We start from the raw sequence: 13205 nt of genomic DNA, 5'->3' as shown, positions 1-13205 counted from the left end.
TTTTGCTCGATTCCATAGACTTAGTGAACTCTGTAGCCTTCTCCAAGGAAAATTTGTGATTTTTGTGTTTTCATGATGGCGAATTTCTTCTGTAGCCTTTTTGTATTTGACAAATGGTTCTTTTACCAGTGTTTTCAACGCCTATAAAAATAAATTAATGTCTTTGGTAAAGAATTAAGTAAAGAAAAAATAATGCAAACACAAAACCTTGTAAGCACTCGAAATGTTATTTATGTTTTTTACCAAGTCAGTTAAAGAATGGTTCAAATGGCTCTGAACACTATGGGACTTAACTTCTGGGGTCATCAGTTCCCTAGAACTTAGAACTACTTAAACCTAACTAACCTAAGGACATCACACACATCCATGCCCGAGGCAGGATTCGAACCTGCGACTGTAGGGGTCGCGCGGTTCCAGACTGTAGCGCCTAGAACCGCTTGGCCACTCCGGCCGGCCAGCCAGTTAAAGGTTTCAATTATTTAGAATAATGGAAAGCTGTAATAAGTACCTGGGAGCCGATTCCGGCACTTGGAGGAGAAAACAGAACACATGCAGTACAAAATCCACCACGTAACATTTTACTGTATGAAATCCAGTTGTACTGGCTCATCCATTCATGCTTAAATCTTAGGTTTTGCTTCCCTTGTAATTGATTAGGAAAAGAAAAGTTTGCAGGAGGCTTCCAAGTAGTCTTTAAAAACTTAAGCTCCTCATCATCACGTAAGGCCCCTTTAACAGCTCTTCCTATATCATAATATATTTCAGTCCTTTCTGGACTTTCTTCCTGTGAATTAAATATGCTTTAAACGTCAGTATTATGTACAAGTGGCTCAACACAAAAGTATATAGCGTTATTTATACATATAAATAATTTTAATTCATTATGACCACTAAAAAGTCACCATTTGTCTTCCAAAACATTAGCATTACCCCATACTCCTCGGTCTTGCCCCCTCCCCCTACAAACATTCGTATGGGCGCCATTGGTAAACAGTATTGAAATGATCCTGTGTATTGACATGCTTAATGAAGGTACTAACTGCAGCAATAGCAGAAGAAACACCATCAGCAACAGCAGAAGCAACTCCTCCAGCAGTAGAACCAGTTCCTATAGCAGCAGCACCATCTCCCACACCAGCAGTAGCAGAACCAACTCCTTTACCAGTAATAGCAGAAACAACTCCTCCACCAGCAGCAACTAAACCAACTTCACCAACAGCAGAAACAGTACCATCTCCTCCTCCATCACCTTCAAGAGTAGCAGAAAAGAATAGACCAGTCACAGTAAGTAAAGTATCATCTTTGTCTCATGATGAAGTGATACCAAATGATTTGGGAAAACATGTTCCTATAAAACTTGTGGACAGTAAAGTGAAACAAACTTCCAACCGTGTTTCAAACAGACCCAAAAAATTACCAAAGAGAAATGAAGATTTTTTATGGTTTATCCCAAGGAAGTCCAACCGCCACCTAACACAGATTCCAGGGCTGAAAAAACAATTAAATGTTCTCCATTGCCCCATAATACTGTACTCCTCCCCTCCTGTGACAGTAACTCTATCTTATTTCTGCACTTAAATGTCAGGTCTCTGAAAAATAAAGCTGATGAGCTTGGTATACTATTAAAAAGTAACAAAAGAATGATTTTATGTATAAACGAACATTGGTTGAAGGAAGAGGATATAAAACTGTATGTACCATCAGGTTTCAGATTAGCTACATACTTCAGCAGACCCACTGAATCCTATGGGGGTTCATCCATATGTATTAGCAATGATCTAGACTTAAAGTTTTCTGTTCTTGAAGTTAGTGACCTATGCATTAAAGGTGTTTTTGAAGCATCTGCTTTTATTATACCTAGTATACAGCTCATAACTGTGTCTTTATATCACACTCCTGAAAGTAATGTAGAACAATTTATAGAACGTTTAGAAAAACTTGTGATCAGTATACAAAAATATACTAAATCCAAAATTTTAATCTTTGGGGATCTAAACATAGACATTAGGAAAATGACAGCTAGAAATGTTAATTTAGTAAACATGTTAAGATCCTATAATCTCTTTTGTGCTAATGAAAGTCCTACAAGGGACTCCTCCTGTCTTGACAATCTAATAACAAATGTATACAAATGTAATTTTGAGCTAGGCTTATTTAATGTCGATTACCTGTCAGACCATAGAAGTATATGGGTGAAACTAATTACCAAAAAACCAAAAGAAGACGAGGAACAAACTCAGTGTGTCAGACTATCTACAGATACAAATATTAGCAAGTATAGAGAAGAACTTAAGTCTATAGATTGGAATACTGTTATACATTCCTCCAGAAATGTTGATGAAGCCTTCAGCATATTCCTCTAAATCATTTCTGAATCTTCCACACATGCTGTCCACTGGTTAAAAAACAAAAAAACAAAAAGTTGGGAAACCTAGCCACTCAACTTTACAGAAGTGGTTTTCACCCCAATTACAAAAACTGAGACTATTGGTAATTACTTGTCACGATAAGGTCAAAAAGGGAGCAGTAGATAAAGAAACTTACAAAAACCTGAAAAGAAAATATAGATCTGAAATTAAAATAGCCAAGTGTAAGGCAAATGGTGATTTCATTAAAAAATCGCACAATAAATGTAAGGCTCCATGGAAAGTAATAAAAGCAGAGCTAGGTATGGATATAAACTACAAAGACAACACAAATGCTGCTAACATCACTGCTGATGATTTCAATCACTTTTTTGTCAACTCTGCCAATCTTAGCCTTCCAACCCACAGCAACCAGAATTCCAATTCAACACATACACCTATTTCTCACCCCATATCTGGCAGAAATTTTCAACAAAACATTACAAACATAGTGTCAGCTTGTAAATGGAGATAAGTACAAGTAACTGATATAATTAAAGCAACCTCTAAATTAGGATATTCTAGATCTGAAGATGTGTATGGCCTGTCAAACTATGTAATTTAAAAAGTTGTAGATCTCATAACATATCCTCTTTGCATACTGATAAACTGGATGCTCTTGAGTGGACACTTTCCAGAATGTCTCAAAAAACAGTTGTCATACCATTATACAAAAAGGGTGACAAGTCCTGTATCAATAATTATAGACCAATTTCACTTGTGCCTATTCTCTCAAAAATAATAGAACATTGCATACTGCAGCAAATATGCATACACCTATCAGACAATAATATATTAAATGATTCTCAGTATGGATTCAGGTCAAACTTATCAACAGTCAAAGCAGTTGAAGACCTTATCTCTTTTGTACTAAGGGCATGTGAGTCAGAATTGTCTGCTGAAGCCATTCTAATTGACTTGAGTAAGGCTTTCGACTCGGTTAACCACAAATTATTATTATATAAACTGTGTTGCTATGGAATCAAACACTTGGAACTTTCATTAATTGAATCATACCTCAGCAATAGAAAACAAATAGTAAAGCATAATGACCAACAGTCACAGACTTTAAGTATAAAACGAGGTGTTCCTCAGGGCTCAGTGCTTGGCCCTCTACTATTTATATTGTTTGTAAATGACTTTCCGAATAACTTACCCTGTAAATCTATCCTCTATGCTGATGACACATTAGCTAATTCTGGAAAGGATATAAACGTATTGAAGGATGAAAGTGAAGAGTGTCTCAAAATATCTAATATCTGGTTTAAAGCTAATGACTTATCTATGAACCATGAAAAGACTGTCAAGATATTCTTCAGTTTATCAAACAGTAACATGGAGTTATCATCTGTTATACTACTAGGAATACACATTGACTCAAAATTAACTTGGGACACACATACAGATTATCTATGTCGAAAGCTATCATGAGTTATCTACCTACTAGCCAAACTATACACATGTGTTACACAAGATTTATTGCTTCAGTCATACTATGCCTTCTCTCATTGCCATCTACAATATGGCATTCTTTAATGGGGTAACTCTCCAGGAGCCAAAAAAATTTTCACTTGGCAGAAGACAGCAATTAGACGTTTTTACGGAATCACTGACAACAAGACCTCATGTAGACCTTATTTTAGAGACTTAAAAATTCTCACAGTCCCATCTCTTTACAGATATTGCTGCCTATTAAACATACAAGAAAACTTAAACCACTACACTATAAGGAAATCAGTTCATCAACACAATACTCGACAAACAAATATGATTGATATACCCACAACCACGCTTAAGAAAACCCAATCTAGTTATGAATAAATAGGCATAAAATTATTCAACACATTACCCGTACAGGCTCAGTTGGTTTCAATGGATATTTTCAAAACTAAAACCAATGTGTGGATGAAGAAAAATACTTTCTACAGTGTAGAAGATTTTCAGAATAGTTGTAAAGATGATCTAATTTATTGATAAACTAAGGCTTACTGTTATGTATAGTTATGGATGTAGAGACAGCTAGCTATAAGCTAATAGGGTACAACACTGTCTTTTTTTTTCCATGTAATATTTTTGTTATATGAAACATAATGTACAAATAGCTATAATACTTCTAACAACATTGATTGCATGTTAATGCTGATAAATTATGGCTTACTGTTATGTATGGATCTAGGTGTAGAGGCTGTTGTAAGCTAATAGTTTACAACATTGTTATATTTTTACTATGTAATATTTTGGTATGTAAAACATAATGTACAAATAGCTGTAACTCTTCTGACGACATCGATTGCATGTTAGTGCTGAAAGATGGATAAAATAAATAAATAAATAAATAAATTCTGTACAGTAGTGACAAGGTAAAAAAACTCAGAACAATGAAGCAGTAAAGAGTAAGAAAGTAGACAACAACGGCTACTTCAGACAGTGTGTTAACTACCTAATGTTACCGGCAGCCCGGAACAAGTGACTGCCAGCACCCGCCTTCTACTAATTGAGGACTATCAAGATACAGTTCACACACTGGAACTCTTATTTGTTTGTAAAACTGGCCCGTAACGGTATTTATGAGCCCAAAGATACATAAAATCTAAGTTTATCTTAATTTAGTGGCATTTGCCTGGAAGTTTTGTTTGCAAATGTTGCTACAGAAAGACTTCAAACTTTAACACATCATTAGCGATCTATGTCAGTCAAAATCGTTGATTGGTTTCACCCTGTACCATCAGTTGGTCGCAGTCAGATTAATAACAGAAAAACCAGGAAAGATTCAGCATCACATTACTTACTGCAGGTCAATAAGCTTCCTTCTAGTAGTCTGAAAAGCTTTTAGAAACTTCTGAAATTCTCTCACATGTTTATAGACTATTACTGAAAGTTGGTAGATATTGTTGAGAAAGAAAGCTTTGAATAATTTGTGGAGTGACCGAATAAATGAAGGTAAATTTCGCACCTTACATAAGAGCTTTATGTATCATAATAGGAAGGTGAATATGACACCTAACTTAATTCGGCAGTAATGAGCAAATTTGCCTGAAAGTATGTAACACAAAAGGGATGACACTCAATCGACCGTATTAACACACCAATCATATAATGCATGTCTATGAGCAGTAGGTGAGACAAGCAGCAAGAGGAAACTTTTTGGTTTGGAGGCAATCGCGAGGAGAGGTGAAGGCCGCACCACAGGGGGTACCATGGAAAACACTTAGGGCGCATCCCAAGGCGGGTGTTACCGACCGACCAGGTGACTCAGAACCTATTGGTCGAAAAAAGCTATGACACGGAGAATGAAAGAACCCAGGTGGGGAAACAGTTCAGCTACGAGAAAGACTCTTCTCTTAACAGGTGTGAAGTGCAGAATGGTGTGCATAATGCTCTGTACGATGCAGAGGAGAAATTTGTGTGAACACTACATTCACAGCGGCTGACATCCAGCTAGAAATTAGCTGTAGCATCGTTTAGCTCCAACAGCGGATAAGCGAACCAGCCAGTTAGATAATTGTTCTTGAGAGAACTGAGAGGGCATTATAATACGCACACTACTACAGCCATGCGGGTGTATATAGCCATATTCCCAAACTAGGGATGAGTACTTGTTTTCTCACATAACAAGAAACATAGGGAGAGTTTCTGCTGGAAAATTCAGCAAAGGTTAAATAAGTTTTTATAGGAATTTCAGAGGAAGAGAGTGGCCGTGCATACGATAGTTCATCACAGCTAAGGTAAATACCGCGTGCAGAGGTGTAAACTTGTTGGTTCACCAGCTTGTGTCCTCTGCAAACTCAAGCGACCTTGAGTAATCTTATGCACAATTTGTCACAAAACTAACCATCCTCCGTAGACTTGATTGTCATCCTAAATACTACCGAACTTTGAGCTGGAATCGGATGATTTACCGTAGTACTAACCAACATCATAACGAAATTGTAAGAATAATTTTGTAAAGAAACTTCTAATATGAATTTTACACTCAGTGTCCGAGTTTGAGTTATTTTATTTACATTCTCTTTTGGACTTTTCGGCTATCATATCAATTTTTGGTTGGTTTTTAAAATTTAATATCAGATGCTGCCCTATATATATATATATATATATATATATATATATATATATATATTCCCCCTAAGGTAAGTCTTTCCGCTCCCGGGATTGGAATGACTCCTTACCCTCTCCCTTAAAACCCACTTCCTTTCGTCTTCCCCTCTCCTTCCCTCTTTCCTGATGAGGCAACAGTTTGTTGCGAAAGCTTGAATTTTGTGTGTGTGTTTGTGTTTGTTTGTGTGTCTATCGACCTGCCAGCACTTTTGTTCGGTAAGTCACCTCATCTTTGTTTTTATATATATATATATATATATATATATATATATATATATATATATATATATATATGAACCATCACCTTGTAACACGTTTCTGAAATAGCTATGGTCAAAGTTGTAAAGATCGTTTTGGAACACCCTGTATTCCCCTTACTTCTTTATTGAGATAATGAGAAGCCGCCAACAATCGGCGATCGTATACACCGCGACGTCGCCCCGCTCGCAGACAACTGAATAATTTAAATGTTATTTGCTTCTACTCATTGAGCTATATTAAATCGGACTTAACTTACGTTCATATTCCTTACTACAAACGCGTACTACGTTTCAACATGAACGTCCCTACAATGCGCTTTCACAAATTCCTGTAACTCTCGTTTGTAGTTTATATCTATTTGTCAGTCGGTGGCGCGCGCCCGCTGGCGTTGCCAGCACTGCAACGCGTCTGCAGAATGTATATGCCCGGGAAAATAATACGATTAGACCCAGATGTCCGGCGATTTCGAAGTTTTTTTCTGGGGTTAGCAATTTAAGTGTTGGTAGGCATACCCGGCATATTTAGCTTTCTTGATAATTGTGAGTGGTACATTAATATACATCCTGTGTATAATAATAAATAACAAGACACCCATTTTAAGTTAAATGATATTTATTGGTTTAGATAGTAAGCTTTTTGCCATTCCTATTCTTTTGTTAATATGTGTTTGAAATACACTGCAACCCATATTGCTACATAATTATATTAAAAAAATGATTGAAGCTGTTGAAGTAATATATTCGCTGATTTCTGAAGTCATTTTATCCAGTGTAAAACGGTATTCCATGAAGGGGGGGCTATAGCCCCCATGCCCCCCCCCCCCCGTTTCCGCCGCCCCTGTCTACACTTCTAGTTCTTAGGGCGCGTCTTGGACAACTTTTCATCCATTTTGTAACTTTATCCTTTCCAACAACAAAAGTCATGCTTGCTTTCATGATCCGCTGCACTTACTTGCGGTTCCAGCTCAAGGTTATCTTCATCCTCCGTTTCCGTGTCACAGTGATGAGAGAGACCTTCACAACTCCCTCTTTGACTGTTCTATGATGATGTCCACACTTATCATGCTTTGCAGTGCAAATAACATGCTTAAAAATAGAATTAAATCACTTAACACACTTTACACTACACAAACTTTTGTTAGTTATGAGCTGAAAAAATTAGGCCTACAGGCTAGTGCTTCACCAATGTATTGTATAATGTAACAAAAAAAACCAACACAGACAGAAATCTGGACCAAAACTGGTCACCATTATTTGATGATGCTGTGTAAACCTGGCACATACAGCAACATTCTGTTGGAGTTCCTATGATAGGAATCATACTGTGGGTTGCACTGAAAAGGTTTGCAGAAAAATTAGCCCAAACAGGTTTCAAGTCTAATACACTGTGGCTGTTCAGAATCCATAATTGTCACAATAGGTGATTTTTCCACAGAATAGTGTGTGGTTATAGTTTAAGTACAGATGTTGCAAATATTGAACCGTTTGGTAAAGAATTACAGTCTACTTCAGAAGAAGGAAATTTGTCTTTGGTGTAGGTCTACAGTTCAGATGAAACTGGCTTGTTTTGGAACTCCATCCTCTACAGTACACAAGTCATTAGGAAACAGTTCAACACCTATCCATCACTGGTATTTTGTGTGCTAATTCTGATAGTTAATACTTTTTAAAATCATTCAGAATGGGGAAATCAGAAAAAACTAGGCCAATGAAAATGTTAACAGCATGTTACAGTTGTCTAACCAGCTAAAAAAAAATAAAGGGATGAGTTACCACACAGTAATTCTCAGTTCTCAGTAGTTGATGGTTTGTCACTGAATTTCATACTGAAACCTGAAGAAGTAAAAGTGTTATTTATTTTAGACAACATCCCTATTCATGTCTCTGATTGTGTAGTGATGATGGGATGGTTAAGTGTATATTTCTCCCAACAAACACTGTTTTGCTAATCCAGCCTATGGATCAAGGAGTGACCTGGTTTGTAAGCATCTTTACAGACGCAAACAGCTTGATGAATTATTGGTGTTCTTCTGTGTTGAGGACAATATAGGCGACAGGTAAGATCAAAACTGAAAGCTTGTGATGTCAATAATGACAATTTTATCTGGGCAAGCAACTAAAGTTAAAACTGTGACCCACGTGGAATAAACTTTCATGCAGTAAAAGAAGCAGAGTTTTATCTTCAAGGAATATAAGGTCCAGAGTTCCAGGATGTATTTGTAGCAGCTACAACCATGATGGATATTCATGACTGGCCAGACAAAGGTGAAGATTATGGCAATCAAATCCTGAGGGCGAAGTAATGGATCAGGCACGTGGTGTTCTCAGCAAAGTTGAGGAAGTCACAGATATCAGTGAATGTAAAGGTAATAGACTAAAAATGTTAAATTTAAAGAAAATTGCTTATCAACTTTATCCACATTCCAGGCTTCCTTCCTGATTTTCAGTGCTGTAATCTGCATATCTGTGAACTCCTGGCTTTCCTTTATACTTGTACCACATTAAAACAAAATTAATCTCTTAGCAATGTTCATTATCAGTTGAATAATATTCAACCAGAGCTGAAGTAAGACAAAACAAAGTAGAGAAAATAATGTGTTGCTACTTTGCTACACCTTGTTAGTGGAGCAAAGTTTCCCCAGTTTTCTCCAAAAATAACATCCACAGATCTCCTTTGATTATACAGAAATAAATAATATAGATATGTGTGTGTGTGTGTGTGTATACTTGTCCTTTTTCCCTCTAAGGTAAGTAAGTCTTTCCACTCCTGGGATTGGAATGACTCCTTACCCTCTCCCTTAAAACCCACATCCTTTCGTCTTTCCCTCTCCTTCCCTCTTCCCTGATGAAGCAATCTTGGGTTGCGAAAGCTTGAATATTTGTGTGTTTGTTTGTGTGCTTTTTATTGTGTCTATCAACATACCAGCACTTTCTCGTTTGGTAAGTTACAGCATCTTTGTTTTTTAGAAATAAATAATTTTTAGAAATAAATAATGAGTTGATTATGATTTTGTGGGTATGACTTAGACAAAGGCATCTACACATAAATAAATGGAATTTATTTATGTGCACAGCTGACTTCCTTCCCCATCTTTCCCTAATCCGATGGGACTGATAACCTCACTGTTTGGTTCCCTCGTCCCATATCAACCAACCAAATATGCTAGCAGAGTGTTGGCTGTCAGACAATATCCAAGATAGTTGAGGGCAGAGTAACCCCAACATTTAAGTTAATAGATGCTGTCGACAGTTGGGCAGAATCGAAACTGTTTCAAAGTGTTTATTAGCATAAGAGCTAAACTGTACTGAGTGTTTTCCGAAGTTCGTACAAAGTTGCCACTGTAGACACAAAGTAGTCCCAGTTTACTATTACATATTTGTGCAATAGTGTACCCTGTACTGTGTATTGGGGTACTTTAATGTAACCTTTGAAAATATGTAGTTGGAAAGTTATGGCAGAGTGAAAATATTTACAGAGTAAAGGAACTACTCACAGAAAAACAGAAACGTCGAGTCATTGACAGGGACACAAAAAGAAATAAATCCTTCAGAATAAACCATTTCTTGAGCTAGAGTACAAATACACTCACAAAGAATATGCACATACACACCATTGCCCCTACATAGTGCCAGCCAGGTGCACAATGGAGTTCACAGTTGGACTAAGGTAGGGTGAGGGTTTTGTTGGGTAGGGTGGGTAGAGGGAGAGGAAGGCAAGAGGTAAGAAGGGTTAGGGATGGGTAGCTAGTAGTTTGTAAAGAGACAAGCGGTTTGCTGGCTGGTAATGTGGGAAGAAGGAGAGGCATGTACACAGGACAGAATTGTGATGCGTGGGTAGTGAAGATACTGGGGAGCAGTGCACCATGAAGGTGAAGTGAAGCATTAATTGGGAGGTAGTGATGGAACACAGGGAGGGGAAATTGTTGGATGGCGGGTGTGAGTGAGTGAGTGAGTGTGGTGATTGAGGCCAGCAGGGTTACAGGAGTGAGGGATGTGTTGCAAGGATAACACCCATCTGCGTAGTTCAGAAAAGCTGCTGATTGAGGGAAGTATCTGGATGGCCTGGGTTGTGAAGCAGCCATTGAAATCCAACATGTTGTGCTCAGCTGCATGCTGTGCCACCATATGGTTGACTTTGTTCGTTGCCACACTTTGGTGGTGGCTGTTCATTCTGGTGGACAGGTCATTGGTAGTCATACTGGCATAAAAAAGCTGTGCAGTGATTGCAGTGGTGGTACCTAACATAACTGCTTATACAGTTTTCCTTGCCTCTAATGGATAGGATAAGCCTGTGACAGATCTGGAGAATAAAGCGCTGGGTGGGTTAATTCAACAATTCTTGCTCTTAGGTCTTCCACATGGAGTGGGAGTGACATAGGAATTGACGGGAATGTTGCGAGGTATAATATTACTGCTCAAAAGAAGAAATTAATGTTTTAAGCTGGTAATATTAAACTTGTTATTGAACTACCATGTGTTGTGTCTCTTTTTATATGTCTGTGAAGGACAATATCTCGATCGGCATCGACTACTCCCACAGCATACGTAATTTCATACACATAGGCAAGTTACTCTCATGGTGTAGAAGCAGCTGCCAACCCCGGCGGTTGCCTGTAAAATTCTTGAAATGTAAGAGAAAGAAAACTCCTATAGAATCTTCTCAAATGGGAACACTGCCATTTGCATTTGGTCATTCAATGATTGTCTGCAAGTGAAATGAGTTCTTTTTAACAGAGGTGCTTTTGACCGAGTTATTGAAGCAGGTTCTACAGCAAACATCGACCACCAAATGTTTAAAGTCGTATACAAGCTTGTAGTAAATAACAGTTCATCACAGAATCCTTTGATAAAAATCAAATATGCGCAATTACCTTTGAAATGTAACAGACTGTATTATGGCCATTACTAAACTCCACATTAATATTACATATTGCTTCTGATTCTCAAGAAACACAAATTATACAATATGGTGGCTATCAATGACTGTTTAATTGCACACACTTCATACAAATCCTCTCGTTATCCTGTCTGAAATTTTGTTTACAATTTTTCACGAACCCACTCTGTACTAGCTGTATGCAGTTATCTTTATCCAGGTTCGACTATGTTTATTAAACACTGTTGACAGTAGGCGGTTGGTAGGGCCATGGCCTTTTAAGATTTTGGGCCTCTCTATTTGGGCCATGGCCTTTTAAGATTTTGGGCCTCTCTATTTGGGCAAACCCTCCACAGGAAACCATGGAAAACTGAGAGTCAGGTCAGCCAACCTGGTTTCAAAATCCCATTATGCATTTTTCTACTTTTGACTAAAATTTCTAAATTTAAATTACAGTCTTCTTGTTCAGTTTTTTTAACAGTTACTTACTGCAGAGGCTGGGTGACATCGGTTGATCTTGCAGGGAAGCTGGGCGCTGCAGGGCGGCTGGCCTCGAATGATGACTCTCTCCCACAACTGCTACGAGGATGTGTAGTCAATGGATCAGGATAGGGTTGTCTCTCATGGTGGACCAGGTGGTTACGGGCTCGCGTCAGGATCAGGAATGGGATGTGGTGGACATGAAGCACAATAACCAGTGTGAGCCTTCTGACCCCTTACTCTTAATTTCTTCTTGGCCCTGAAATTGTAAGTAGATTGGTATGCTAACATGTTTTTACACTGGCATCATAGATTCGGATCGAGTTTTCCTTTATTAATTTTTCACCATTCTTTCACATTTATAACACTTCTGTTAAATGTCACTGGTTTTATATCCAATTTTCAATGAATTAAAACCATGGATCAGTCTCAACACAATGTGAATTCTCATAATGTTCCTAATTATGGTGCATTCATACCTAATTTAATCAGTCATTTATTCCCTTATTTACAATGTCGTATTACTTTGCTTGCTTCACTGTAAGTCCATTTTGCTGAAGTACTACAAACATTAACCACTAATACATGGTAATTTCTCGCTAGCTAACTCAGCTCAGACACCGTTAGTTTACCTTTTACATGACACTGAAAATTTGGTTATGTAGCAAAGGTCCACCTAATTGTAGTAAAGCATGCACACTCCTGCTCTTTGTTGTCTAGTATCCCCCCCAAAATTATTCTGCCTTAGCATACTTCTCAGACAAGTGCATGGAGTTCAATGTCCAGAGCTACTTGGACTCATTTCCTGTAAAAATATTTGCTTCTAGTAAGTACTGACACTGTTATTCATGAACTACATTACTGTTTATACTTAATCGAGAACATGAACACATACAAAATTAAAATTCATTCTGGAAATAAACACAAAAGTTAATCACGTACATGTAAAAGTATACAATCAGCATCAGCTCTCCTTCTGTTTTTCTGCTGAGAAAAAACATAATTACGCTTACATATATACACATATCAAAAAAAGTTTTGCATCACCTTGGTTCCGAGAATTCTGGTACCTGTACAGAAAATTGG

The 13205-nt window shown here is 37.6% G+C and overlaps 2 protein-coding genes across 2 annotated transcripts in view; both read left to right on the top strand.

Moving 5' to 3' along the window:
* The first annotated feature begins 1026 nt into the window (after positions 1-1026).
* On the top strand, positions 1027-12251 carry LOC126419540 (uncharacterized). Its single transcript, XM_050086730.1, has 2 exons — positions 1027-1366; positions 12163-12251. The coding sequence occupies exons 1-2, from the start codon at positions 1027-1029 to the stop codon at positions 12249-12251; spliced, it is 429 nt and encodes a 142-aa protein (XP_049942687.1).
* The window catches only part of LOC126419539 (dynein axonemal intermediate chain 7-like), a 770648-nt gene continuing 764630 nt past the window's right edge, over positions 7188-13205 (top strand). The window contains exon 1 of the mRNA XM_050086729.1: positions 7188-7266. The gene's annotated coding sequence lies outside the window, so the exon portion shown is untranslated. The remainder of the gene's footprint in view (positions 7267-13205) is intronic.

The sequence above is a fragment of the Schistocerca serialis genome, chromosome 9 (genome assembly GCF_023864345.2).
Source record: "Schistocerca serialis cubense isolate TAMUIC-IGC-003099 chromosome 9, iqSchSeri2.2, whole genome shotgun sequence".
Lineage (NCBI taxonomy): Eukaryota > Metazoa > Arthropoda > Insecta > Orthoptera > Acrididae > Schistocerca > Schistocerca serialis.
Note: the sequence above shows the minus strand (reverse complement) of the source record. Positions and strands in the feature narration are given on the sequence as shown.